This window comes from Aythya fuligula, chromosome 7 (genome assembly GCF_009819795.1).
Source record: "Aythya fuligula isolate bAytFul2 chromosome 7, bAytFul2.pri, whole genome shotgun sequence".
NCBI classification, from domain to species: Eukaryota; Metazoa; Chordata; class Aves; order Anseriformes; family Anatidae; genus Aythya; species Aythya fuligula.
The window spans coordinates 17,542,604-17,570,506 of record NC_045565.1 but is presented as its reverse complement, the minus strand read 5'-3'; the positions used below and the strand labels follow the sequence as shown (position 1 = coordinate 17,570,506).

The 27,903-nt window shown below is 62.8% G+C and overlaps 1 protein-coding gene across 1 annotated transcript; it reads left to right on the top strand.

Moving 5' to 3' along the window:
- The first annotated feature begins 403 nt into the window (after positions 1-403).
- PSD (pleckstrin and Sec7 domain containing) lies at positions 404-27,903 on the top strand. The gene is made up of 16 exons (XM_032191611.1): positions 404-1,159; positions 1,240-1,342; positions 1,450-1,906; positions 6,018-6,461; positions 13,209-13,409; positions 13,896-13,976; positions 14,257-14,369; positions 15,155-15,213; positions 15,726-15,815; positions 23,922-23,965; positions 24,944-25,122; positions 25,849-25,919; positions 26,178-26,335; positions 26,544-26,688; positions 27,087-27,230; positions 27,574-27,903. The coding sequence occupies exons 1-16, from the start codon at positions 404-406 to the stop codon at positions 27,811-27,813; spliced, it is 3,285 nt and encodes a 1,094-aa protein (XP_032047502.1). The 3' UTR covers positions 27,814-27,903.

Genomic DNA, 27,903 nt, shown 5'->3' with positions numbered 1-27,903 from the left:
CCATTGCCCTGGCCCCCTGTGGCCGTGTGGAGGCCGATCACACCGCAGATCCGTTTGTCCCCACGCCAGCCTCCTGTTCCTGAGGACCTGTCACTTCTCCTGGCATTCCCGGCCCCCACTTGGTGAAGTCCCTCTGGGGGCTTCAGAGCCGCCCCAGTGCCCTCCGTCGTGCCCTTGCAACAGTCTGGGTGTGGGGCAGTTGGGGCTCCTCTCAGGCCACCTGTCTGCAGGCGCTTGGGCCAACCTCCACCCGACACCCACCTCTGAGCAGCACCCCCCTGTCTGCACCTCCCCATCCCTCGCCCCCTCCTCTCACCACCTCTCCGTGTCCTTTAGGGCTGCCTGAGGATGCCTCGCCCTGCCCAGCTCCGGACCTGACGCCTGCATTCCCCTCCCCACCAGCATGGCGCAGGCCGGGGGCCTCGTCCACCTCCCCACGGCTGAGGGCTGCTCTGCCTCGCCCCCACCCTTCTCCCACCCCGGGGACCACCGCCCCTGGCCTCCAGCCACCACCAGCCCCGAGCTGGAGCACTGCAGCCCCCCGCGCTGCCTCACCCCCAACCTCAACGCCGGCCGCCTCCACCTCCTGCGCAAGGGCCTGGCCCCCGACGCCCGCCGCAGCCCCCTCGGCCTCTACAACAGCACGGGCTCCCTGGCCCGCAAGCCGACGGAGACGGGGCCCTTCGGCAACGGCGGCTGCCCGGGCGGGGGGCGCCTGACGGCCCCCTGCACCCCGCGGAGGGGCCAGCCCGTGGCGGGGCTCGCCTCGCCCGGCAGCCGCAGCCCGCTGGTGGCCCCCGAGGGGCGCAGCTCCGTCGTCACCTTCCGCTTCATCGAGAAGGCCAGCGTGCGGCCCCTCGGCGGCCCCCCGGCCCCCCGGGAGAACGGGCCCTGTGCTGTGGAGCACGGCGAGGGCTGGTGCGTGCCCCCCGGCCAGCCCCAGCCCCAGCCCCAGCCCCAGGAGCGGCTGCTGCGCAAGCTGAAGCTGGAGGCCTCCGTGTCCGACCCGCTCCTGGCCGGCAGCAGGTCCCCGGGGGAGACGCGTCCCCGCGGGGCCGGGAGGGACACCGGCACCCTCGCCACCAGCTGCCTCTTCAGCTCCCTCACCAACGGACTGCAGGCCCCTCCGGGGGACGTCCCCGCCGGCCCCCGGCCACAGGTAGGTGCCTGTGACCCCACAGTGGGCTGAGATGTCCCGTCCCAGCCCTGCTGGCCGCTGACCGCCGTGTCCCCCCGCAGGGCAGCGCCTGGCCGTGCCCCCGGCAGAGCTCAGCCCATGCCCAGCGCATCGCCAGGGCCAAGTGGGAGTTCTTCTACGGCTCAATGGAGGCCCCGAAGGCAGGTAGGGTGTTGGGCAGGGACCTGTGGCTACCAGCTGGTCTGTGGGGGGCACAGGGCCCTGATCCACTGGGACTTGGGGTCGAACGGGGGCTCTGGGCTCTCTTCCAGGCTCCTCGGCTCCCCTCGCTGAGCCCTCCCCGAAGCCTGGCTGCCTGCTGCCCGCGGAGCCGCAGAAGTCGGTGCCCGAGCACGGCCTGAGCCACGTGGAGGTGGAGATTGAGGTGTCCCCGCCGGGCAGCAAGGAGCACGGCTCCTGCGAGACGGGCATCATCAGGAGGACGGTGAAGTACTCCGAGACAGACCTGGACACCGTGCCGCTGCGGTGCTATCGTGAAACCAACATCGACGATATCCTGGCCGAGAAGGATGAGGTGGATTCAGCTATCGAGAGCCAAAAGGACAGCGAGAGCAACCCCAGCTTCGTGGGGACGCCAGGACGGAGGAACAGCACGCCCGAGGGGCTCCCCGAGCACAGCGCCAAGCGCACGAAGGACGGGCTGCGTGGCGGAGACGTGGAGGAGGACGATGAGGTGTTTGAGGCCATGAGGAAGGAGAACAGGGAAAGGTGAGGCTCAGCGTCTGAGGGCAGAAAGCACCCCTCACCCTTCTCGGTATCCCAAGTGCATGATAAAACGGGCTCTGCCAAACGAGTGCCCAAGCCAAAACTCTTGGCAGCTGTGCTTGAGCTCTGCGTGGGGTCAGGGGGTCCTGGGGCACCCCGCAGGCTGGGGGTCCCTCACTGCCCCATGAAGGAGTGAGGCGGTGCTGGTGTCTGGTGCAGGGCACAGACCTCAGGACCTGCTCCCATGGAGACAAGCCCTGAGCTCCGTTCACCCATCCGAGCCAGGGCACCCGGGTGACAGTGCCAGGGGAGCTCTTTGGGCTGGAGAGAGCCTTTCCACACCACTGCATGGTGTCGTTTCTCACTTGTGTGGCAAAATATCGTGTACCAGGACAGTGATGGGTGGGTCAAGGGGGGCTCAGCTTCATCAGCAAACACTCCGCACATGGGGGCAAGGTCTCTTGGAGAAAACAGAGCCAGGCGGTCCCCGCGTGCCAGGACAGGGGGGTGCCTGGCAGCATGCACAGCCACACTGTGCCAAAGGCGGGCAGGATGCATGGGGGTGGAAGAAAAGGAAGAGGGAGGTTTGGTGTTGGTGGTGGGAAGGGATGACAGAAAAAATAACTTTCCATGGTGCCCCTGCTCTGGGAGGGAGAAGCGTGAGGAGCTGGGCTGAAGTGGAAGGGAAGGTGCATGTTGCAGAGGGGAGCTGGGCTCCTGCTGTTTTTCCCAAGAAGGAAATGCATTTTTTTTTCCAAATGAATTGTCACAGAAGATTTGCAAAGCTGTAAAGTTATATTGTTATCACCGTGAGCAAGTTCTTCAAGTTGCTGTAACCATTACCTTACGTGGTGGTAATCTATTTCCAAAGCTGTACTAGGCCATTACAATTCCTGTGGGCTGTGAGCCTAGACCTGCTTTTTGTCCTCTGAGACACCTTACCGCAGCTCGCCAGGCAGTGCTGGAGAGGTCGGATGTGTACTGAAATGCACTGCAGCCCCGAAACACGCTGCTCCCGCTATAAGTATGTAGTGATGTAGTGGTGGTGTGCCCATTTTATGCAGCTGCTCTGCAGACCCGTGGCTTTCGGCTTTTTTTGGTGTGCAGACCCCTGCCTGCTCCCCAGCGAGGTGCAGACCCTGCGGGCAGCATGCTGAAAATCGCTTGCCTAAAACCACAAGCTTGTTCGGTCCCTGCATTACAGCCCTGGGTTTTTGCTTACACACTGCTTCCGAGCTCTGCAGCTGCAGCCCTCCCTCCTGTTTACCAGTCACTGCTATTGATGTTTGCTACTCCAAGCTTTCTGCTTTGCCTGCTTGCAGGAAGGGTGATGCTGGGGCGATTAAATATCCCCCTTACCCCCCTGTGTCCCAGGAGCCAGCGCCACCCTGCCCTGCAAGAGCTGTTGCAAACCAGCAGCTTCTGCCCTGGCAGTTTCTCTGCAGAGCACTTTGTTGGTAGCCGGGAAGGACCAGCCCTGCAAAATTGCTGAAGCACCATCGGACGCTGATTTGCAGATATAAATCCCTTTGGAAACCTAGCCTTAGGGGTTTAGCACCCTCTGCAAGGGGGGATTGGCTGGGCACCGTCGTGTTGCCCTTTAAATTCTGGCCAAAGGGCACCTTCTGTGTGATCTGCCCTCCCAAAATAAGAGACGTGCTAACAGCTGGCAGGACATCAGGCTGAAAAATCCAATACAGAATCAAATAAGACATGGAAAGTGACAGAAGAAACAGTGTCTTCTTCCAGCAAATCCTCTCCCTGAGTATATTTAGAGCCAGATCTACATCTAATGACCAGCCTAAGCCTTTACTGTCTTTATTCCCATTAGAGGCAGGGAGCTGAGACCTGTCAGCAAGGGCGGGCTCATCTCCCCCCTCCCCGAGCATCCCCCGCGGGTCAGTGAGGTGGTGGCAGGGCCTGGCATGGCCAGCAGTGCCAACGCCTTGGCCGAGGAGCCAGAGGAGGCTTTGCAGCACGGTGCCCCAGTCCCTGGAGCGTGCAGGGCTGGCCGGAGGCAGAAGCACCTTTCCTCCCTGGAAGCAGAGCAGCCTTGCCCAGGACAGCCCTTGGGCCTGCTGCCAAGGGAGCCTTCCCGGAGGGGACGCGTGTCCCCTGCTCACCCACCTGGCCCACCTCCAAGAGAGGATCAGCGTGTGTCCTGCGCCAGCTCGAAGCCAGACACACGTTTTTGTGCTGCCTGCCGCTGCTGTGCAGGTGCTTGACTGCACCCTCAGCATCTCCTCTCCTGGCGCTGCCCCGGCTGCACTGCCTGGCCGTGGGGCTGTGCCACGAGCGGAGCCAGGCAGGGCTGGGCAGCGCGGGGCAGGCTGGGTCTGAATGGCTTCGCTCACAGCTGGCTTGCTGTTTTGGGGTGGGGAGGTCGCTCCTGGAGCTCAGATGGTGCGCACAGAACCAGCTATGTTTTCTCAGTGTTTTGGCGGCAGTAAGCTTGATGACAAAAATAAGCCCGATTCCCTTGCCCTCCCCTGGGAACAAGGTCCTTTCTGTCTGCGGCTGCTGTCCTTCCCTGTGCAGCCCATGGCCCTCCTTATGGATGCAAGACGCAAAATGAAGTCAGCAGCATTAGCTCAGCTCAGCAGCACGGTGCAGAATGGTAAGGGCAGGGAGCGCACATTCACGCTTGCAAATGCTGAGAGGTCTCATCTCCCGTGTCCTCATCAGAAAGTCCCCTCTGAGGCGGCTCCTGGGGCTCGTGCAGGACTGGTAAGGACACAGTGCAGTGCTGTGCAGCTGGGGAAATGCTCTTGGATCGACAAGAGCAGCCTTCATCCTGCCTTTCCTCCCCACTGCTCACTTAGCTGGGCTCCCTTTGAGGCCACCTGCATCTGGTGCAGTGAAGCTGGCAGCTCGTGGCCTGCTGAATAATCAGGGTGAGATTTCTGAGCGGCGTATGAAAGCTAATGAATGAGAAAACCACTTGGTGCTTCAAACAGCAATGCATTTTCTGAGCCTTCTGTATGAGGCTGTTTGTTCATAACAAATGTTATGACAAGCTGGATCAGTTCTTTGCTTTTAATCAGGAAAGAGAGTGGCATAACAAGTGCTTTTCTGGTACTTTAATAAAGCGATAGCAGCTTCTGAGTAAAACAGGCTTTTAGGGCTGTGTTTATGCCTGTATGACTGAAGCACTGCTGTTCTCAGTGTTGGAAGTATCCCTACGGCCACATGCTCGGACCGATGGGCAGGTTGCAACTTACCTCACTGACTGAAGAAAAGTCTCAGGGGTTGTAGATTTAGCAGCTCCTCTGCTGGGCTGGGCCCAGACCCATGCTGGAGCCGAGCTGAGCCTTCCTGCAGGGCTGGTACATGGCCAGATGATTCTCCAGGGCCAGGAGAGATGGGTTTGGGTGCCTTGGCAGGGAGCAGCACCTGGGGTTTTGCCCCTGCTGTCAGGATAGGATATCTTATTCTCTCTGGAGTCATCCCCTGTGTTATTTTCACAGTGGATCATCTTTGTAAGAGAGGCATAGCCGAGAGGCTGGAGCAGTCCCCATGGAAGTAAGCTGGGCTGGGTGCAGGTGCTCTGAGCACCAAGCCGTCCTGCTTTCCCCTCCTTCTTCAAAACCTGTGTGGGGAGCTGCTGCCTGTGCAGACCCTGCAGGCAGGCTCTGCTCGGTGCCTGCGGTGTCGCATATGTGGACGAAGGTGTCACACTGCCCTCAGTGGCTTCGGGAGCACTGTGGAGCTCTGAAGGCTCGTGGAAAATTCAAGCACTTGCAGATTTGGTTAGAAGTGGAGCTGAAGCACATCCTGGTTTGGTGCTTGAGCCGTTTATTGGATCTAAGCTCGAGGCGAGTGGCTGGGAGCAGTAGCCCTCTCATAAGCTTCTTAGGAGGATGAGCCACGAAAGGAACAAAAGCCTGTAGCTCATTAAAGGAGAAGCATATGTCTGGAGGGAGGCCAGGCAGTCCCTCTTCCCATCATGTCTTGGGCAGGCAAGGCTTCTCCTCGGAGGTCTGGCGTCCTGCAGCTGTTCAGAGGAGCCTTCTGCCCTCCCAGTTTCCTTCCGGAGCAGTGCATGGGCTTTTGTTTCAGGGCTCTGATCCCTTGCTCCTCAGTGACCAGTTCTTCTCCCTTTCTTTCCCTCTAGGGTCATGGATCGAGACACGCAGGGTATGCTCAAGTCTCCAGTGCCTTTCCTGCTAGGGCACAGCCTCTCCAAGGATGGCATGGACTCTTTCAGCAAGCATTTTGAGAGTATCATGGAGTCCCATCGAGCCAAAGGCACGTCTTACACCAGCCTGGACTCCATTGACATCCTCTCCTCCCCAGCCCGCACCCATGGGACCTTCTTCACTTTTGACCTCCCAACCCTCACCCCAGAAGTACAGGGACAGATCCGAGACAGCGCCAAGCTGATCGAGGAGAACTTTGCTCCTCTGGCTCACTTGGAGCCGGACTCTGGGACCAGCTCGGCCACAGATGCCCCCTGGACTGAGAGGGAGGAGGAGCGAGGCAGGCAGAGGAAAGGCGTCCGGCGCAGCCCTTGCTGCTCAGAGGACAGCTTTGGTACTCCCTTGGCCTCCAACATGAGGTGAGTGGCCAAAGCTGCTTGCTGCCCACCTGGGCCACCAAGGCTCGCTGTGGAGTCCAACCCTGTGCTGCGTGTTGGCAGCCCGAGCCCAACTTCTGCTGCTGGGAGAGGGAAGGGTGAGGGCTGGGCTGTGCTGCTGGCCTGAGAGGAGGCTGGTCAGGCCAGGAGGCATCGTCCTGCTGTGGCAGGCACGGAGGTGGGAGCACATCCCGTGTTTCATCTTCCCCAGCCTTGTTGGGAGCTGTAGGTCCGAGCTTTGTGTCGCCTCCAGAGCCTGCAGTCGAGAGAGGAGGGTGGGATATCGTGTCTGCTTTGTGGCCCCTGGGTCACCCCGAGGACATTTTTGGGGAGAGAGGTGCTGGCGAGGCCTTCCCTCTGTCTGGGACACCGAGGGCAGGGACGTGGTGGCGCAGAGGCTGGGCAAGATAAGTGCAGTGAAACTGGTGATGTCCGAGAGGCACCGAGCAGCAGAGGGTGGCAGCATCCAGCCGTGGATCACTGCTTTCTGGAGGAGGAATCTGCTTCCTACTGCTCTGCCAAGGCACAAAGGAGCAACGCGGAGAGCCCCAGTGACACTGTGGGGACAGAGCCTCACTTACCGTCCACAGAGCCTGGTAGCAACAACCCGTGGCCAGGCTGTGGGTGCCCCCTGCACCCCGCAGAGCCACGGAGCTCCCTGCCCCAGCCAGACAGCCTTGGCTCGTGGAGCCTCCAGGCTCAGACCAAGGCTCTGGCATCCCTCAGCACACGATATCCTCAGTCCATGCTTTTATCTTGACCTTGCCAGCAGGAAATTTGCCCGAGTGAAAACACAGCATGCCCTCCCCGAGCACTGGGGTGCCTCTGCCTCCTCTGGTGGCCTTGGCTGGAGGCAGGCAGGAGGGCGAGACCTCCGGCTGGGAGCTGGGTGAGGAGCAGAGGTGGGCACGTGTCCCTGAGCTCAGGGAGAGCCCGGCATGTCCCTCACAGGCCATCCTGTGCTCTGCTGCTAGGAGCCTGTTCCCCGTTACATGGCAATGGGAAATACTCTGCTATAGGATTGCCCCACAGCAGGGAACCCCACAGTGGGATGCTCCAGCCCCCCCACAGTGCCATGCCCTGACAGGGACACCCTGGCCACGCGACATGGGACCTCCCCAGCTGCTGCACAGGGACACCCCGCACTGACACCTCCAGTGTGGGGCAGAGACTCCACAAGTGCCCGGCCCTCGCTCTGGAGCCGTTGTCCCCCTTGGGCAGGAGGAGGAGGTGTGCAGGTCCCCAGCTGTCACTGGGCAGGGGCTGCTGTCCCCAGGGCAGTGACCCAGCGTGTGCATGGGGCCAGGAGCAGGAGGCAGGGTGCTGTGCGGGGTCCCTCCGGGGCTGGTGGTGCTGGTGAGAGGGTGGTGTGGGAGCTGGGGCAGCGGGAAGGTTGCTCCTGCGGCAGCAGCCAGAATTTCGCAATTACAGATCCCAGTCCCAGGGCAGCCCTGGGGCAGGCACTGCAGATTGCAGAGCATCACCCCAGAGGGACGTGCACAGGCAAACGGTGTCCCCGGGGGTGCGTCTGCTCATCTCCCCATCCTGGACCACCCCGAGGAGCGTTTATCGCCGAGAGCTGGGGAGAGAGGATGTTAATTGCTGCCCGTGCCACCCCGCGAGAGCCAGGCTCCGCAGGGACCCAAATCGGGGACATGGGCTGGGGTGGGACAGAAAGCAGGGCAGGCAGGAGGAGCCCGCAGACTCCCCGGTGGCAGCTGGCAGCGTGCCCCCGGGGAGCCTGGCTCGAGGGAGAGCCAGCCCTGGGGACGTGGCGGTGTGGGAGGACGGGAGCTGCAGGGCTGGCAGCCTCCCCAGCCTCCGCTGTGCCGGCCCGAAGCCGCCTCTGTGCCAGATCCCAGCTGCTGGCGTGTGCGGGAGTGCGGGGCCGTGCCAATAAGCGCTGCTGTGTTTCTTTATAAGGTGCCTTTTGTTGCTGCAGCCATCGGTGAGCTGGTGCCCCCCTTCCCCCTGGCACAGGCCAGCCCAGGTCTGCCAGCTGCTCTCGAGTGACCCGAGCGGCAGCGGGGCTCCCAGTTGTCACTGGGCAAACTGGTGAGGGAGAACCCGAGTGCCCCGAGTGCCATGCCCAGCGGGGCTTATGCGGGCTGCGCTGCAGGGCGAGGGGAGAACAGAAAGAAGGGGAAGGGCAGGGGGATGGCGTGGGGAAGGGCAGGGAAGAGCACAGCGGGGCTGGAGCCTGGCGCCTCTCTGCCAGCGTGGCCTTGAGCCTGGCACTGCAGGAGATGGGGCACAGAGGTGCATGGGGGACTTTACCCCAAAAAAAGGGGAAAAATCCCCCATGGTACCCACGTTCACCAGTGTCCAGGTGGCTTCGCGTGGCTTGGGTCCCACTGGTTGTTTCTAGGCAGGGACAGCAACTGGGGTGGCACATTTGGGGTGTCACTGCCAGGTGGCACACTTGGGGCATCACTGCCGGCTGCCACCTCCCGGGGCCCGATCCCGGCGGTGTCCGTCGCTCCGGGCGTGCACATGCCGCACACGTGCGTGCAGCGGCAGCGGCGGCGGCGGCGGGGGCGGTGGCGGCGGGGGGGGACCCGCAGCGGGTCCCGGCGGCGGGCAGGGCGCGGTGAGGCTGGGCGGGAGGGGCGGGGAGGGGCGGCGGCGCGGCATGGCCGGCGGTGGAGGGGAAGGGAAGAAGGGAAGGGAGAAAGGGAGGGGGAGGGCGGCGAGCGGCGGGGCGGCGAGGGGCCGGCGGCGGCGGGGTGCCCGCGGCCCCGGGGCGGCGCGGCCGGGGGCAGCTGCGGGGGGCAATGGGCGGCGGCGGCCCCGGGGGCGGCCGGAGGGGGGACGGGAGCCGGGGGGACGCGGCCCCCAGCGCCGGGCCGTGATCGCTGCTGCTGCAGCCGCTGCTGCTGCTGCTGCTCCTGGTGGTGCTGCTCCTGGTGCTGCTGCTGCTGCTGGTGCTGCGGCCCCGCTCGCTCACGCCCCGCTGGCTGGACTTTGCCCAAAGGTCCGAGAGGTCCCGGCTTCCCCGGGTTAGCACCATGGCATCTGGGGCCGTGAAGGAGAAGCCGCCCCCCCCGCCCGGCTGGTGAGTAACCGGATTTTAAGGCCCCGGGAGCCCGCTCGCCCCAGAAAGTGTCTGGAGGGGGGACCGAGCCCCTGCGAGGGCTGCGGGTGGCACCGGGACGGGGGGAGAGAGCACGGGCAGGCATCTCGGGGGAGGGCCGTGCTGCAGGGGCGGCTCTGGCAGAGCAGCTCTGCTGTTTGCTCTCCAGGGAAACAGCAGCGAGGAGGGGCACGGCTGCCCGAGTTGGCTCTTACCTGGCTCGGGTGGCTGTGATGCTGGCGGGGGCCGCTGCGGGTGATTTGAGGAGCAGGCTGGACAGAGCCGCGGGGCTGGGGACCGCGGGACCGGCCCCGCCTGTGGTTGGAGGCTGGCCTGGCTGACCTTCAAGTGTCCTCCCAGCCCGAACTCCAATTCTGCGAGGAATGAACCAGCCCAGATCTTGGCTATCATAAATCAAAGTCGCTCCGCTGAGACCGATGGAGGGAGCTGCATTTATTTAGCTCAGCCAAGGATCCGGTCTGGTACATTCTTAGCAGCGATATTAGGCAGGCTGGGATTGCTTGGCAGAGGCGCCGGGCTCCTAGCCATGCATGTGGGGCAGTGGGAATTGAGGGCAGGGTGCTGGCCTGCCCCACACACGTGTCCCTCGCCGACTCAGACCGGGCTCTCTGCCCTGTCCCTTTGTGGTGCAGAAAGCAAACTGAGTCCCCCGTGGCCTGTTTTGGGGAACAAGTGGCTTGCAGTAGGCATTTCTGAATTTCCTGCAGCAGGTGTCTCACATGGAAACATGCCAGGAAGGACCTGGATAGCCTGGGAGCTCAGCAGAGCACCACAGGCTGAAACCAATGTCCACTTGTCTGAGCCTGTCCCCAGGGACATCTCTCCGGTCCTGGGGAGCAGACATGGGTGAGGGGGGTCCCGCTGTGCAGATACATCCCTGCTGGCAGCGAGGAGCTGGAGGGCAGCCCCTGGGGCAGGCTGTGCTGAGCTAACAGCCTGGTGCTGCCCCACATCGGGGAGAGAAGCTCCTGAAGGCTGTGGGGAGAGCATGGTGCCGGGTGAGCCTCGTGGGGAGGACAGCGGGGCTCCTGCAGTGGCACGCTGCATTGCAGCGCAGGAAGGTGCTGGTCTCCTGCTGGCCTCCGGGCTGCCAGCCAGAGGATGAATATCAGGGCGAGACACAGAGCATCTGGGTCCGGGGGTGGGCGTTTGGCCTTGAGAAGCAAGTGTTGAGCCCAGAGGAGGAGGATCTGAAGCCAGGGAGGGAGGATGTGGCCCTGGGAAGGAGGATTTGGGCTCAGAGAAGTGCCTGGTGCCAAGGCAAAGGAGTCTTCGGGACAAGAAAAGGTGTGACTAGAAAAAGAGTAATTGGGGTCTGGAGCTGGAATATTTGGGGGTCAGAGAAGAAATGCTTTAGCCAAGGGAAGGAGTATTTGGGGCCATGAAACGGAGTGTGTGGACCCCGCAGGAGGACTGCCTGGCCCTGGAGAGGGATCCTTGTCATCAGAGAGTGTCTGCAGAAGCACCTTGCAGCTTCCCTGGGGGTCTGGGCCCCCTGGCAAACACCTCCAAGTGTGGCAGACGTGGGGTCTTTGCCGTCTGGGTGGGTCACACCAGGCTGGCGCCCGCCGTGGGGAGCGGCGCCGTGGGGGTGGCCGTGGCCGTGCCACCGCGGGCAGCGTGGTGGGGACGAGCCAGCTCCGCGCCGCTCCAGGATGACTCATTTCAGGCACGCTGGAGATGCTCGTACAATACCAAATTTGATCTTTGTTCCTTAAGTGCAGGCCAGTTCTTGGGTTGGAAATACATCTAATGTAAAAATATTATCTCAGTGTTTCTTCAAGCCAAACTGAAATGTCACTTCAGAAAGTACACTAAAAAAATCCCGAGACATTAGGTCATTGGCAAGAAAATTAGCATCACCTCAGTTGCCTCAGATGTGGACATGTGCTCTTTGCTGTGTTTGCCGTTTACTTGAGGATTGGGCTCTTGCTCTTCTCTCCGTAGGAAAAGTGTTGGGTGAAAACCCATTTCTTGGCGTGGCCTGGAGGCTGGGGTCTCTTGTACAGCATGGTGCCTCATCCTGACCGTATGGGTATGCTCTGCTGATACAGAGCCCAAAGTCAGAGCTGGGGCCCGGTGAGGGAGGGGATGGCAGACCCCGCTGGCAGAGCTGCTGTAACAAACAGGCTGTGAGCCCTGCGTGTCTGTTTCAAGAAGCAAGGCAAGAGTCACGGCCATGGGCTGGGAGCCTGCCATGAGATAGCTGTTGAAGGACAGAGTTTGTAGATGGCCCCACGGCTGGGTGCTCAGCAGCGGGTAGGAAGGTGAGGAGCACAGCTTCGGAAGAGAGGTCACGGAGGAAATTTGGAGCTCTAGGTTTGCTGCAGGAGGCACCACGAACCAGCCGGGTGTGCTGCGGGTACAGAAGCCTCCTGCTCGGTGAGACATGCCCCAGGGCTGGTGAGCTCCTTGGCACCAGGGACCTTGCAGCCACTTAGGGGCCACCCACCCGGGCCGTACCGCAGTCACTGCCCGGTGTTTCCAAGCTCCACGGTGGTCCCAGTCAAGTGCCTCTCCCCCAGGACTTGCAGGGCTCCAGAGCTAAGCAGCTCTGGACCTGTCTGGCCCATGGTTGCATGCTTTTGGGCTTCCCAGTTGCACGGGGGACGTCGAGAGCCCCCCGAGGCACAGGGCAGCCTGTCCGTGCTGTGCGGGGCTCCCCCGGGACGGGACGAGCTCCATCCAAAAGCTGTCGGCCAGCGCCGAGCAGCAAAGAGCAGCTTTGTCCTTAGTGGAAGAAGTGGAGCCTCAGGGAGACCGGCCTGGGTAATTGGCTCAGGAGAGGAGGCCTTCTTAAAAGTCAATTAGAGACTTTTAAAAATAAATCAGACTGGAACATTGCGAGGCCTGCCAGAAAATTTGGGCGAGGTCAGAGTTGCTTAACATTCGTTGTTGATTAGCTTCAACTTACTTTTTGTTGGGATCGCTTGTGTGCCGCTGAGTCAGACAGCTCCGGAGGCGAAGCCAAGAGAGTGCTCGAAGCACAGCCTTGTAAGGCCTGACGGGGCGAGGGCTGAGGGGCAGCCCGGGGGAGGCAGCACACCGTGCCGCGAGCCGGGGCCGGCGGTGTTTGCCTTCATCCTCACGCGCTGTTCCTCAGTTTTTGCTGTGCTCTGGAGTTACCGGGTGAGAGAAGCCAAGTGCAAGAATTACGGCCTTCTTGTCTTGGGTAGGAACTGCACTTGAGAGCAGCACGAGGAGTTTGTTCAGGTTAAAAAATGACGGTGTCTGTAGAGTACAGCATGCAGCGTGCACATGTTTCTGCTCCAAGTCTCGGCTGCAGCTGGGCTTGGCAGAGCCGGAGCCCACACACGATGTCTCGCAGGCTCAGGGTGGGGACTCTGGAGCAGTTGTCCTGTCTGTCCACATCCACCTTGGATGTGGCTTTGAGTGACTTGGTCCCGTCATCAGTCACCAGAAGCACCCTGTCACCTCGTCTCCCTTCCAGCCACGTCTCCAGCCTTCCCTTAGCACCCAGCCCCGACTTGTGAGCACCTCTAAGCAGTAGTGTGCAATATGCAGCCCAGCAGAGTGGCTGACCTCCAAAGCAGGGTGAGGACATGTTTGCTGAGAAGCTGGAGGAGCAGAGGACCCGTGGGCGGACTAACGCGGTGTGTCCCTTTCCATTGCAGCGACCACCCCCTGAGCCAGCTGGTTTCTGACTCAGACTCAGAGATGGACAGCATGGAGCAGCTGGCCCTGGGCAGCACAGACACCCTCTCCAACGGGCACAAGGCTGACCTGGAGGCTGCCAAACGCCTGGCCAAGAGGCTCTACAACCTGGATGGCTTCAAAAAAGCAGATGTGGCCCGCCACCTGGGGAAGAAGTACGTGTGGGTATTCGCAAGGAACGGCCCGTCCTGCAAAGGCATCGTTCCTCCCACCTGCACCAATGGTGCTCCCACAGCCGCTGCCCTCGTGGGGCACTGGGCTGGCAGGGACAGCTGGCAGGGCCCCAAAGCCCTCCCCCCATGACAGCTTGTCCATACCAGGTGTTCCCTCTGAAGGTCTCAGCACCTATGATACATCCAGGTTTTGTGCCTTCCCACCGCAACTGCATCTTGGGCACCTTCAGCAGGTGTCAGGGGACGCCTCCTGGGGGCTCTTCCAGCTCTAGCTTCTCCACGATGAGTGTTCCCACTGGATCTGTGGGTAAACCCCGTGAGTTTCATGGGACTCCGGGAGGCCTCTGTCCCCAGCACGCTTCCCACAGCCCTGCCTTCATGTCTCCCAGCCCACGGGAACCCACCCCACCCTCTGCGTTTTGCCATGCCCCCAGTCTGGTCGATCCCACTCTCGCTCCCCCCTTTGCATTTCAGCAACGAGTTCAGCAAGATGGTGGCAGGGGAGTACCTCAAGTTCTTCGTGTTCACGGGGATGAGTCTGGACCAGGCTCTCAGGTCAGGCGGACTGCGTGTGGACGTGTGCATGTGTTGTGGCCACCCGAGTGGTACCCCAGGGTAGTTTTTAGGGCCCAGTGTAGGTCTCTGCCATGTGCTGGCAGGGTAAGGTGCTGCAGGCTTAAAAGGGGTCCTGCAGCTGTCTGGGAAGGCTGTGTGAGGGCAGGGCTTCATCTGGCACATGTCAGGTCTCCAGGAGGGGGCAGAAAGCAAAGGGTGAGTTAGAGGAGCTGCTGGTGGGCTTCACGTGTGGCCAACGCTGCTGCTGCTGCTTCTTCAGGTCCTTTCTGAAGGAGTTGGCCTTGATGGGAGAGACGCAGGAGCGGGAGCGAGTGCTGGCTCATTTTTCCCAGCGCTATTACGAGTGCAATCCCAATGCCATCTCCTCGGAGGGTAAGCGGCTGTCTGTGTGTGTATGAGTGTGCGTGTGGGTGTGCATGTGTTCGCTCGGGAGAGCACATGTGTTCGTCAGCTCAGCGAAGGTGCTCCGACTGCAACTGGAAAGCAGTCTGAGAGCGTGAACTGACGCCTCAGGAGTCAGCCCCTGTTACGGAGATGTTGTCATTTCCCTCAAGTGACAGGCACTTTAGACTTTAAAAAAAAAATACTGCTCTAGTTGGAAGATGCATAATTAGGGCTCAACGCATCCTTAATTCTGCCCTTGAGCAGATTAGCACAGGAGGCGAGAGGAGGCCCTCCCCAGCACACAGACCCCAGCTCTCAGACCTCAGGGGACGGCCAGGTGAGACAGCCCCGTGCGGCACAGAGGGGCGCCCAGTCTGCACCGTTTCCCCTCAGTGTGCCGCGTCTTTACGCTCCCCCTGTGTGTGCTCACGTGCTGAATCTGCTCTGGTTTGGCTCTGTGGGCAGGTGAGATTTTGGCTGGCTGGCTGGAAGAGGGCTGTGCCATCCCCACCGTGCCCGTGCTAGGAGCTGGGCAATGGTAGCTGCAGCGTCACTGCCTGGCTGACGGGGCTGAGGGCTGGAGGGGGGTCTGTACGCACAGGTTTCGGACTAGCTTTAACCCAGTGGCCTCCTATCCACTCGCCTGCGTGCTGCCAGCACCGTGCTGATGCTGCGTGCCCCACGTGCCCGGGCTGGGAGGAGTGGGCTCAGGGCTGCCTCGGGCTCGGTCCGCTCCCAGGGGCTCTAATCCCTGCCCTGTGCTTGTGCTGCAGACGGAGCCCACACCCTGACCTGTGCCCTGATGCTGCTCAACACAGATCTGCACGGACACGTAAGTTCCCTCTGCCATCAGCCCCAGCTGTCCCCTGCCCTTACCGCCCCCGCTGCCCCAGCCGTGGGTGGCCGGGGAAGAGCAAGGACATGCCAAAGGCAGAGCCACGTGCGCAGGAGGTGCAGGGGCTGAGCACCCCCAAGGTGGCTGGGAGGAGAGCAGGGAAGGCCTGAGTGAGGAGATAACGGGGCTCTGGGGGAGACAGGCTGAGCTGGAGGATGTGGCGGGAGGAGAGAAGAGGAAAGCAGACAGGGGTTGAGGCTGGGAGCGTGACTCCAAAACCAGCTGATATTGGGAGCAGGTGGCACTGAGCTTAGAGAAAAGAAGCTTTCTAACACTCCCCGAGTCTAAGCACAGCAGGCGGCTTTCCACACCTCCCCGAGACCTGGCCAGCCCCTCGCTCCGCAGCAGACTGGGTTTTCTGTTCCTGGGCTGTGGGAGCCTGCTCCAGCCAGCTCCAGCCCCCCGGCCCAGAGGTGAACCCCACGTTTCTCTTCCCCTGGCTCCCCCAGAACATCGGGAAGAGAATGTCCTGCTCCGACTTCATTGGCAACTTGGAGGGGCTCAACGGAGGCACTGACTTCCCCAAGGAGCTGCTCAAGGTAAATTTGGTTGCTCTCTCTGGCCAGCTAAGCCACAAGAACAAGGGCAAGAGCTTCGGGTAGGATTGTATAGATGGCCATGTGGGATGCAATTAAGGTGTCTGTCCTCATGCCTGTGTCAGGCTGTCGGGATAGGCAGGATCAGTGCTGTTCCTTGGCCCGCAGCTTTCCTCCTGCGCTGCTGAGGTCAGGGAGTGCAGCCACCAACCCCACTGCTGGTGGTGTGGGCAAGGCACAGCAGTGGTGAGGGTGGGCCAGTGGCTGAAACCCCAGAGCTGGGAATACCCTGCACTTGTGTGGCTGGGGCAGCCCTGTCACCTCCCTGCGTGACCCAGTTCCCATCTACAGGGACAGCTCTGGCCAAAGCCACAGGAGCTGTGAGGTGCCTCTGGGCGGGCGGGGGAAGGGGTGGCGATGACCTCCATGGTCCTGGAGCACCCTGGGGTGCTGGTCGGAGGTGGAAAGGGGGCAGTGCATTGGGGAGTGACTGTGCCTGGCCACCGATGGGGTCTGGGTCCTTCCTGGGCGAGTGAGGCAGGGAAGGAGGCAGCGCTGGGACTCTCCACCTCGAGCTGGCTCCTCTGGCCACCGCGGTCCATGCCGGCTCTGTGGGTTGCTGAGATGTGGCCGCGGGGGTTCCCACCTTGTGCCCCCACACCGATGGCTTCTTGTCCCTCGTGGCCATTTCTCGAGCCTCCCAGCTAAGGCAGGAGCGGCGCGGCTCAGCTGCTGCGTGCGTAGGGAGGAGTCGCCTGCTGGCTGCAGCGCGGCTCCGCTGCCGGCGGGGACGGCCTGACCTTGAGGCTGATGCACGAGCTGGGGAAATGGCTTCGGCACCGGCTCCGAGCTGAGCGAGGGCTCACTGGGGCCCGGTGCTCATGCTGGCTGAGCTGGCGGCTCCGTCGTGGGCCCTGGGAATAGTGCTGTGCCCCGTGGGTCCCGCAGGGCAGAAGCCTTTGGTGAAGCGCTGCAGTCAGAAAACACTCGGGATGTGGGAAATGGGTTCCCACAGGGTGCCGGAGCCACTCCTGTGGGAGGTGGCTTACAAAAAAAGGCAACGTGGGGTGAAAAGCTGAGCTCTGTTTTCAGCCTTTGTGGGTCTATTCCTGGCTGTGCCGCTCGCCCCATCATTAAGGGGTTACCAGCAGCTCTCAATAGGGCTGTCCTCCCTCCCAGCCCACGCTTCTCCACTAAAAACAGTCACTCAGAAAGAATTCTTCCCTAATTTTAAACCCGGCTCCAGAAAAGACTTTAAGCACCCAAAATGGAAGAGAAATGTCCAAAATCAGGACCTGGAGCATCTGTCCCCCCGGTGCTGTGTTGTCCAGGAGCATCCAAACTCTGCGGGCCCCTCCTGAAGCCCCCGGCACCCCACAGTGGGGTATCCGCAGTGCAGGCGCTGCGGCACCCGTGCTAAACTTCCACCCCAAAAGTACTTAAGCACGCGCCACCGCATTGTCTTGTCGGGTCTCAACCAGTGTGAAACGGGGCAGTGAGCAGCTCCTGCAGCCTGCGGGCTTGGTGCTGGCAGGGCCAAGCTCTCTGCCTGGCAGAACCCGTGCTGCTGGGGCTGGGGGCTGCCGCGCTGCGCCAGCTGAGGCAGGAGCACGTCCCCGCGCAGCTCTGCCTGCAACCCTGCAGCGGGGGGGCTGAGCTGCTAAAAATGGCCTGTTCCCTCTGCAGCTGCGGTGCTTCCCACAGCCGCTTTTCAGACGCCTCTGTATCAGCACCGTGCTGGGGAGTGGGAGCAAAAGGCATCGCCAAGGTGCTGCGCGAGGGGCAGGCTGCAGCTCCTCCGTCACTCCCTGGCACCGATGCCCTCGGGGGGCTCCCGTCCATGCAAGGGAGAGCAGAGCTTCAGGGAAGTGCTGGGGAGGGGGCTGGCAAGGAAAGGTGTGTGAAGGGGCAGTGGGGCAGCGCCACTCCTGGGTAACCTTTGCCAGGTTTATCTGGAGAAGACGCCCTCTCCCTTCTGCCAGCTGCAGGCTGTCGGCTCCTTGGTGCTTTGGTCCTGTTGCAGGCTTGGGCAGCAGAGAAATAGGAAAGCCTCCCTCCTCCCTGCAGTGGCCTGTGCCGGCCCCGTTAGCCTACATAGGATGTTGCCTCCTTGGCAGACCTGGATCCCCTGCCTGGGGACTGAAGCTCTTGTGCAAGCGTGCCACACAGCTGGCTGGCTAATTTTAGCTCTGCAGGAGCGCACGCGTTTCCTAAGGGCAGCAGGGGAGGGGAAGGGCTGGCAGGCTTCAGAGGAGCTTCCCAAAGCTCAGAGGTGGCTCATGGGCAGCTCCAGCAGTGCCAAAGAAAGGTCCCAGAGGCTTCCCAAGCCTGCCTGGGGGAATCGCACAGGTTGTTAACCCACAGACTTCAGAGCCAGAGAGCTTGAGGCAAACCCCACACACAGCTGGGGGACTGGAAAGCAGGGAGATGGGGACAGCAGGACAGGACCTAGGTGGCTGCAGGGGACACAAGGCCACCGTTCCCTGTGACTGTGGGGACAGCATCAGGAAGGGAGACCCACAGGGCCCTCCCCTCGTCTCTGACTGCAGGAAGCCCCAAGACAAGCAGCACGATGCCTGGGAGCGGGTGGCAGCTTGAGTCAGACAAGAACTTTATCTGCTACGATATAACGCACGTAAACACTCACAGTTTTCAGCAGAAGAAACCAAAACACTCGAAAGCTTGTGCTTTCACAACCGAGCACCACGTCCCCCTCACTGGCAGTGCCTCGCTGTGCCCCTGCTGCCAGAGCCAAGGCAGCGACGCTGCACCTGTAGGCAAAGCCTGCTGCTGGGAACACCTCCCCGTGCTCCAACCCATCCCTGGGGCACCGTGCTCTGCTGGCAGGGCTGCCCAGCCCGTGGGCGTTGGTGTCCTCATCCCCGGGGTAGGGGTGAGGACATGCTGGAGACATGAGAGCCCACGTAATGCTGTGCCCGAGGATGCCCACACCTGCAGGCTTGGCCTTTGCTCCTGTGGCCAAATGAATACCAGTGCCTGGCCGGCAAGGAGGGATGCGAACAGGACGGACTAGAGCTGGTGATACCGCGGTTGGCTCACCCTGAGGCTGTGCTGTTCTCTTCTAAGTGTGATTTTAGCCCAGGCCCCCTGGGGTTTCCTGCACTCTGTTGGTTGTGTGTTGCATTTCAGATACGGATTCGACCTTTACCTGACCGATCACTTTGCAGAGCCTTAGGTCTTCCACATCTGCTTCATTCTTCAGCTTAACCTCGTGCTTTGCTGCTGGGCCTCCAGCCACACAGCACGGACCAACCAGACCCCATTCCTCCCCCGTGCTGCTTAACAAATGCAGGAGCGAGCAGAATGCGTGCTACTTCCCAGCTTGGCAGCCTGGAGCATTTCACAGCTGTTAATGAATTAAATCCCAGCGCAGGCAGGTCCCCTGGGGGAGGAAGGTAGGCTGGGCCCCCCAGCTGGCAGGCACAGCCGTCAGGCTCAGCGATGCGCAGATGTGGGAAGCGCACCCCGGCTCCCACCTCTGAGCTCAGACCCCGGCAGCGCTGAGCTCAGCCCGCTCCCAGGGGGATTTTTTATTTTTTTTTTGCCTGCGCCCTTCAGCCCTGAAGCCTCGGGGACAAACCCAGCGCCCTGCCCTCGGCGCCCCCCTGCCCGAGGCCGGGGCCGGTCCCTCTCCCCGGGGGCCGCCTCCATCTTGAGGCGGGCGGCCCCGCCCCGCGGGCTCTGCCGGGCCGGGCCCCGCTGCCGCCGCCATTGGCTGCTGGGCCGGGGGCGCCGCCTCCCTCGGGCAGCAGCCGCCGAGCCCGGCCCGGCCCGGCCCGGCTTCAACAGGCGGCGGGCAGCGGGCGGCGGGGAGCGGCGGGGCCGGGCCGGGCCGTGCCGGGCAGGGCAGGGCAGGGCTGCCCCGGGCTGCCCCCCCCCCGTCAGGATGATCGGCGTCAACAGCATCAACAGCAGCGCCGGGCGCATGCGGTCCCGCTCCATGTGCTCGGTGCGCTACGGGCGCAACTACCGCGGCGTGGAGACCTTCTGCTACGGCTGGCCGCAGCGCTCCCGCACCCTCAAGCCGGTGCTCTACACCGACCTGGTGGTCAGCCGCCTGCAGAGCCGCCGCAAGAAGAAGCCGGTAAGCGCCGGGACGGCAGGAAACACTGGGGGGTTGCACCGCCAGGAGCCTGCCCGCCGTCTGCCGGCAGCGGTCTCGGAGGAGCTGGGCTGCTGCGCATCGGCGCCGGGTGGGGAGAGGCAAAAAGAGGCCGCCCTGGGCACGTCCTGCCCCAGCCCTGCCCGCATCCAGCACGGCGGGGAGGGGAGTGGGTGCTCGCCCGCCCCGTGCTGCAGTGGGGTCGGGCAGGGGGCCCCGCTGCTGCCCTGGCCAGCAGCAGCCCTGGGGACATCGTGGCTATGAGAAGCGGCGATGCTGCCATAGCGCAGCACGGGCTGGGGCAAGGTGTGACGCACTCGGGTGGAAGGAGACAGGCAGCTGGCAGCGAGGGGCTCGGCCCTTCATCCCCGCGCTGTGGGGCTGAGGGACACCGGGAGCACGGGGTCTGCCGGCTGGGGTCGTGGCTGGCTGGGCAAGGAGGGCTTGGGGAGCCTGGGGTGGCAGGATGGGTGGCTGCTCCCCGCGGCGAGGCAGGGGGTGACGCACAAGGCGCTGTCCCCAAGTCACTCTCATCTGTCTCTGCTCCGAGCCCCCCTGCGGAGGAGGAGGTCTGGGGGCAGCACTTTGTCCTCTGGAGACACCTGTGCGAGGGGGGCAGGGGGCACGGGGTGGCCGGGTGTTGCTCAGCACGGTTGTGTGTGCCGGACGGGCAGCAGTGTGTGTGAAGGTGAGTGAGGGGACAGCCGAGGGCTGTTCCCTCTGCCACACAGCCCTGGTCTGGCCGTGCCATTCGTGTTCCCATATCTGAGGGGTCTCTGCTCGCCTGGGGGGGCTGCCAAAGCTTCGTGGCCGGGTGTAGAGAAAGATGTTTTGCTAAGGAAAAGTTGGGGAAAGCCAGCGATTGAGCTCTCATATTGCAATGCTGCCAGGCACGGCGAGAGGGAGGCTGTCTGCAGGGAGGGCACTTTGTAGCTGTGAAATCTGTCGTGCAAAATGTCACAGAGCCGTGCCTTTTCGCAGGGCTGGCAGCGGGAGGAGGAATCTTGACCTGCACAGGGCATCTCGCAGCTCCGGCTGCCGAGCACTGTGCTGCACAGCAACAAGCACGCTGTGGCTGTTTGTCACCATAATGTGTCCAAAACAGTTGTGATCCCTAAAGGAAGCACCCCAGAAAGGGTTAACCCTCTGCTTGTTGCCAAAATTCCTGCCTTAACACTCCTCTGCTATGGCCATGCTGGGCTACAGCCCTCAGTGCAGTCCCATCTGTGCCAGGGCTGTGTCCAGGGCTGCTTGCAGCCTTTCTCCCAAACCAGCACTGACCGTGCCCTCCTCTGGGCTCCCTCCGAGGCAGAGATGAAGGGAGATGTTGTCCATGCAGCTCCTCCATGCCCTGCCTGCAGGGTGCTGCAAGAGCCTGTCCACCCCTCTGCAGATATTGGCTAGAGCAGGACTTGGGGACGTCCTGGCAGCCCCCTTTCAGAGGGGGCACCGAAGAAAAATGTTGATTCAGTGAGAAATCCCGCTGGGACAGTATATCCCCAGGTCTCCTTGGTGTTGCGCATGTCTAGGGCAGGGCTGGCTGCCTTGCCGTGTGTGCTGCAGCAGTGAGCTCATAACCCTGTGATGGTGGGGGGGAAAAAAAAAAAGAAAAACATGCAAAAAAGCCACCTCTGTTTGGGGTCAGCCCTCTGCTGGCAGCACCCTGCTTTCTCTTGGGCAGTGCTTGCAAATTCAGAGGTGCCGAGAGGTGCCATCCTTTTGCACCTTCGGGAATAAACCCACAGAGGAAAGAGAGCCTGGAGAGAGGGACCTGCAGAGCTGAGCTGTGAGTCTGTGGTCTCTGCCGACACAGCTGATGTGAGCTAGGCTTCAGGAGCCTGCTGTGCCCTGCCAGGAGCGGTCCTTGCACCACTGGAGTCTGGGCAGGCAGCGGTTCTGCCCCGGGAGCAGAAGAGCAGGGCCGGGCTTTGTGGCTGCAGGGCATCTTCTCGGCTCGGAGCTGGGCTGAGTCCACCGGATTTGTTTCCAACAGGGCATGAAACCGGTGTCAGCTGGGGATGGCGGGTAGCCAGGCAGAGCCTTGGCAGGATCTAAGCACAGAGCGAGGCTTTGCATCGCCCTCTCCATCCCCCCAGCCTCCCGTTTCTCTCCTCCTGCTCCAGGCACAGGAGCCAGCCCGCAGCCCCGTGCCTGAGGTGAGGCTGTGTGGCAGCTCCTGCCTGCAGCAGGCTCGTGCGATGCTCTGGGTGCTTGTACCGGGGTGTTGGAGCCTTCTGAAGCCACAAGTCAGTCAGTTCGTCCTTCGAAGCGTTCACAGACAGCCCCCGAGCCCAGGTTTCTGTAGTGCTGCGCTCTGCCAGGCTGCTCCCTGGCACTGTGCAGGCGTGGTTTTCATTTCATTCAGAATTGCGCCACGAGCAGCTTCTGTCAGCAGCTCTCGGTGTTACAGCAGAGCTTGGTCCTGGGGTCTGCAGCCCCCCGGCACGGAGCGGGACCTCCCCGTCCTGCCGGCAGCCGAGGCTGGTGCCCATCTGACTCCTCGCAGCGTTTTCTCAGCAGCCTTTCTGCAGCTCCTGGTTTCCAGTCTCAACTTCTCTGTGCCGTTTTTCCACTCTTTTTTTTGTCTCTTTTCTCAGCACCTCTCAGCTGCATCCCTGTCAGTGAGATCCCTTCCCTCCTGTGGCCATTCCTTATCACCTACCTTGTGCCTCTTTGCAGCCTGTGCTCCTCTGGCCAAGCCACCAGCCAGTTCCTCTCTCCTACCTCTTGCTCCTCTGGTGCCAGGGTGGTGTAAATGGGGTGCAGGTACAACCTGCCATAGGGGAATGAAGCCGTGCCCTCCCCGGGAGGCTCTTGTCTTCCCAGGCTGACCCCTGTTTTCCATTTGCGGCTGGGGGGCTCCCTTTCCTCCTCTGAAAAACACGCTGGTGTTGAGCCAGCGTTTCCTGGAGCAGGACGCACGAAGCGAGCCTTGTCCCTCTTCCGTTCTGGCCACTGCATCTCTCGGGTGATGATGGATTTGTCCTCCCCGGACGCTGCCTGGGCCTGCCTGCTGGCTGGGTTTCGCAGGTCCCTGCAAGCCTGCAGTTGTACTTCATCAGCCACCAGCAAGATCTCTCCCCGGCAGTCTCCGGCCAGGAGATGGATGTTGACAGCTGCCTGAACAGCCTGTGCGAAACTCGATTATTTGCCTCCGAGGATGAAGCCTTCCAGACCCGTCCTGCTCCTTGATCTGGAGCGCTGTGTGAGCGCTGCTGAAAGCCTCCCCCGAGCCTCCCGTGCTGCGGAGCCGGGCTGAGTGCCTGTGGCTCGCACCCAGCTCGGACCGGACAAAGGCTTGGGAAAGGGGCCCCAGGCTGTCCCGCTGCGCATGGACTTTGCCTTTTTCCCTGCTGAAACGCGGTGCTGGGCCCTGCCTCGCCGAACCCTGCGAGGATTGGGGCCAGCGGGGAGGCTCGGGGCGTTTGGGAGGGAGGGCAGGCTGCAGCCATCCCGAGGGGCAGCCCGGGAGCAGGCTGCGAGCTGCTGGGTGCAGGAGTGCTCCTGGGGCCCTGCTGCAGGCTGGCGTCTCACCAACCCAGGGGCAGACACGCAGCGTTGCTGTCCCAGCTCGTCTGCAGCCCACATCTCCTGAAAGCTGTCCCTCTGGGCAGCCTGGTTCACCTTGGTGCAGGGAGAGCCGGCTCTCCTGAGGGCTTGGTGCTGTCGGGTGAAACTCACGCAGCTCTGTGCCATTGTCACGGGCATGCACAGGAGGGGAGGGAAGGGAGGCAGCCTGTGCTGTGCCCCAGTCGTGCCTGGGGCTGCAGGTGCCCGGGAGAAGGTACCTGTAACCCTGAAACGATGCCAGCCAGCTGGTGTGTGCAGACGGGCCAGGCTGTCAGCAACACTGCTGCCAAGAAAGAAGGGCTGCGGCCAGGACAGAGCGGCCTGGGGGTGCCGAAACCTTCAGTCCTCCCTCTGCTCTGTGCGGCTCCCCTGAGCCGGGCCCTGCTGTCCGACTGACCCCGCTCTTCTCTCCGCAGGCGCTGTATGGCTCCATCAAGAACGAGAAGCTGCAGTGGGCCATGTGAGCATCCCACAGGGGGCATGGGCTGGGCGGGTGTGGGGTCACCCTGCCGCCGGGGGGCTTCCTCACCACCCCCCAGAGCACCAGGGGCCCCATCGGCGGGGTGGATGCTCCTGTGGGGCTGTAGGAGGGGAGCAGGCACATGAGACGGGGATGGGGGTGACTGGAGAGCAGTGCTGGGCGCTCAGCCCTCTGCCCCCAGCACAGCACCTCGACGGGGACCCTTTAGCTGGGGGTGGGCTGCCTGAGGCCGGCTCCCCGTGGCTGTGGCCGTGCCGGCTGTTGTCCCACACCTCAGCAGCGGTGCTCGGGGTCGGAGCGGGCAGCCCGTGGCCGTGCCCGGCGCCCGCACCCTCGCCCACAGCTGCCATCCCCAGCAGCAGGAGCGGCAGCGCGGGCGCTGCGGGGATTAATCAGCCCGGCGGTACCGCCAGCGCTCAGCCAATGCGCTCGGGCTGCTGCCATGGAGACGCCGGCAGATGCTGAGGGGTTTAATTAGCAGTGAGCGGGTACGAGGGAGGGGGGAGGCCGCAGCTCCGGGCTCCCACATCTCCGTGCCGGGGCGGGAGGAGCAGCAGCGATGCAGCCTGCCCGAAGGGCGAGGGGGCATCGGCTGAAGGGAGGCTGTGAGCAGGGTCTGCCCCCCAGCATGGTGGGCTGCGGAGGTGCCGAGCCCCAGGGCAGTGCTCCTCCACGGCCAGTGGCTCGTCAGGCTGGCCAGCATTAGCCCACCTGGCCTCACTGCCGAGGGCAGGCAGGGACCCCCACCCTGAGCCAGCAGCAGACACCCCCGTGCCTCATCCCAGCAGCGCTGTGGCTGCCAGCCTAGGGGGGGCACAGAGGCTTGGCCAGGCCGTGGGATGCTCCCCAGTGGTGTGGAAAAACTGCTCAGCCTGGTCTGCTGCGAGCGGGAGGCTCAGTGTTTGCTGTCCCCAGCACGGTAACAAATGCTTCCCCAACCAAATCTGTACCTGGCAGAGATGAGGAGGAGCTGAGGAAGTCCCTTTCAGAGCTGGCTGACCCCAAACCCAAGTCCATCAAGCGCATCAGCAGCTGCAGTAACCCCTTCCTGGACTTCTCCCAGGACTCCAGCATCGCCACCTACAAGCACGGACTGTTAGTGCGCAAGATCCACGCTGATCCTGACTGCAAGAAAAGTAGGTGTTTGCGAGGGGGCTCGGGGCTAGGGGCACCAGGCAGCTCCAGAAATCCTGACAGTGGGAGCGGGGCAAGAGGCACCCTGTGAAATCTCCAGGTAGCCTCAAACCAGCCTCCAGCATCAGCCCCAGCGCCACGTGGAGCAGGCTGTGAGGGGTGTAATTCACCCTGCAGGCTGGGGGGCTGAAGGCTTCCCCCTTCCCACAGAGGTAGGCGGGCAGGGGGATGTGTTGGGCTCCCTGCGGGACAAAGCCCTGCTGTGGGATGCCGAGAGACAGGGAAGGGTGTCCCGTGGTGCTGCAGAAGGTTCGTGCCACAGGTTCTGTGCTGCCAGGCACGTTCCCCGTTCCCACTGCAAAATCCTCCCTAAGCCCCAGCCTTCTAATGCCACCTTGATCCGATCAGGCGCTGCCGCCCTCCCAGGCCAGCGTTACCTGGTGGGCAGCACCACGTTGCCCCCACCCCTGGCTGTGCAGGCAGCGAGGTGCCAGCCCCGGGGGGCAGCAGTAGCCCTCTGTGCCCCCCAGCAGCTCCATCTGCCAGCCACGTGCCCGGCACGGGCTCAGGTGTGCGGGGACGGTGCTGGCGTGCTGCCCGTCCCCGGGGTGGGCTGACGTGCAGCGTGGCAGGGGGAGCTGGGGGCAGGGGGAGCTGGGGGCAGGGGGAGCTGGCAGTGCCCTGCCCAGCGCCAGGACTGAGGCCTGGGCTGCTCTCTTCTCCCACAGCGCCCCGAGGGAAGCGCGGCTGGAAGCCCTTCCACGCCATCCTGAAGGGGATGATCCTCTACCTGCAGAAGGTAGGGAGCGGAGGGACCGCCCGTGTACGGGGTCACCTGGGGCTGGGGGCGGTGAGGTGCTGACACGCTGCCCAGCTGCCGGGAAAGGGGGGAAGCCACGGTGCTCCTGTCCCCAAGCCCAGGTACCTGAGTGGTGTGGCACAAGCTGGAGGCAGAGCCCTGCAGCAGCCTGGTGGAGGCCGACCTCTGAACCTCACTGCCTCTGGGTTGAGGGGGCTGCAGCCTCTGGCTGGCTCTGAAGGGCCCTGTGACCTGCAGGAGGAGTACAAGCCGGGGAAGGCACTGGCCGAAGAGGAGCTGAAGAATGCCATTAGCATCCACCACTCGCTCGCCACACGGGCGTCTGACTACAGCAAGAGACCCAATGTCTTCTACCTCAGGACAGCCGACTGGAGGGTCTTCCTCTTCCAAGCACAGTGAGTGCCCCAGCACCCGCGCAGGGCAGCGGGAGCTCACCTGCAGTGGGTGGGATGGGGCTGAGGGCCATGTCCTGGCCCATTTAGAAGGGAGTGGGGTAGAGCCAGGGACCATCAGGGACCACCAGGCTCGTCTCTGGGGCAGGTCCCTTTGGCCTCTGGCAGGACGAGCAGAGCCAAGCCCGCCTGTGCTGGCCTTCCTCCCCAGGAACCCCGAGCAGATGCACTCGTGGATCACGCGCATCAACGTGGTGGCTGCCATGTTCTCCGCGCCCCCCTTCCCCGCCGCCATCGGCTCCCAGAAGAAGTTCAGCCGCCCGCTGCTGCCCAGCTCCTGCACCCGGCTGTCCCAGGTGGGTCCCTCGGCGTGGGGACGAGGCCTTGGGCTGTGGAGATGAGCACGGTCTGCCTGCCCTGAGAGGGGCCAGGACCTTGACAGGACAGCGGGCAGGGGGATTAGCTGGCTCTCGCTTGTGCCACTGCAGTTATTCATAGAGCAGAAAGGATTAAAAAAAAAACAGCCTAGTTTTAGAGGGGATTAAATTCTGCTGTAAGACTGCCTCACGGTGGGCTGGCTGCAGGAGGAGATTTCCCCAAAGGGCTTGTGCTTTGGGCTGCCATGTTTGGAAAGCCAGGGGCAGCACCTGAAACCCGGGCTGGACTTGGAAAAACCACGCCAGCCCTGGCCCCAGCTGGCTGCAACTAAGAGGTGAGGGGAACGGGGTGCTGATGCCGTGTCACCTGTCCCCAGGACGAGCAGGTGAAGAGCCATGAGACCAAGTTCAAGGCCATGTCAGCGGAGCTGCTGGAGCACCGCTCCTCACTGCCGGAGAAGAAGGTGAAGGGCAAGGAGTACGAGGAGCTGAAGCAGAAGGAGGAGTACCTGGAGTTTGAGGTGAGCTGGGAGAACCCACGGCCCCTGTGCCACCACCACAGGCCCTTGGCCATCACCAACTGCTGGGGCCCTCTCCTGCCCGTGTAGCTGAACTGCCTTGGCTTCTCCTGGTACTGCTGCCACGCTCTGCCCCCCTCAGCTCCCCACCACGGGTGAGGGGCTCCCAGGGCCGGGGGCTGGATGGGGCGTGCCGCAGGGCTTTCAGCACGCTGTGGGCCCCTGGTGGGAAGCACCAGGGAAGAAAGAGGGCATTACACCTGCAGGATGGGGTGGAGGGGCCGTGAGGAGGATGCCAGCTGGAAGGGCACTGCCCTGCTACCCGCGCTGCTGTCTTTGCCCCCAGAAATCCCGCTACGGCACCTACGCCATGCTGCTGCGGGCCAAGCTGAAGGCGGGCTCCGAGGACCTGGCGGCCTTCGAGTCCACGCTCTTCGACGCAGCAGGCGGTGAGGATGACGGCCTGAAAAAATCCCGCTCCAGCCCCTCGCTCAACGCCGAGCCCTCCAGCACGGGCACCAAGGTGAAGCGCAACGTCTCGGAGCGTGCCAGCCGCCAGCCCCCCGGCCACCCCCAGAAATCGTAAGCCAGGGGCACCAGCCGCCCGCGCTGCAGCTCCCATCCCGCCCCCTGGCACTGGGGTGGGCGCCACGTGCCCGCCGGGACCCTGCATGAG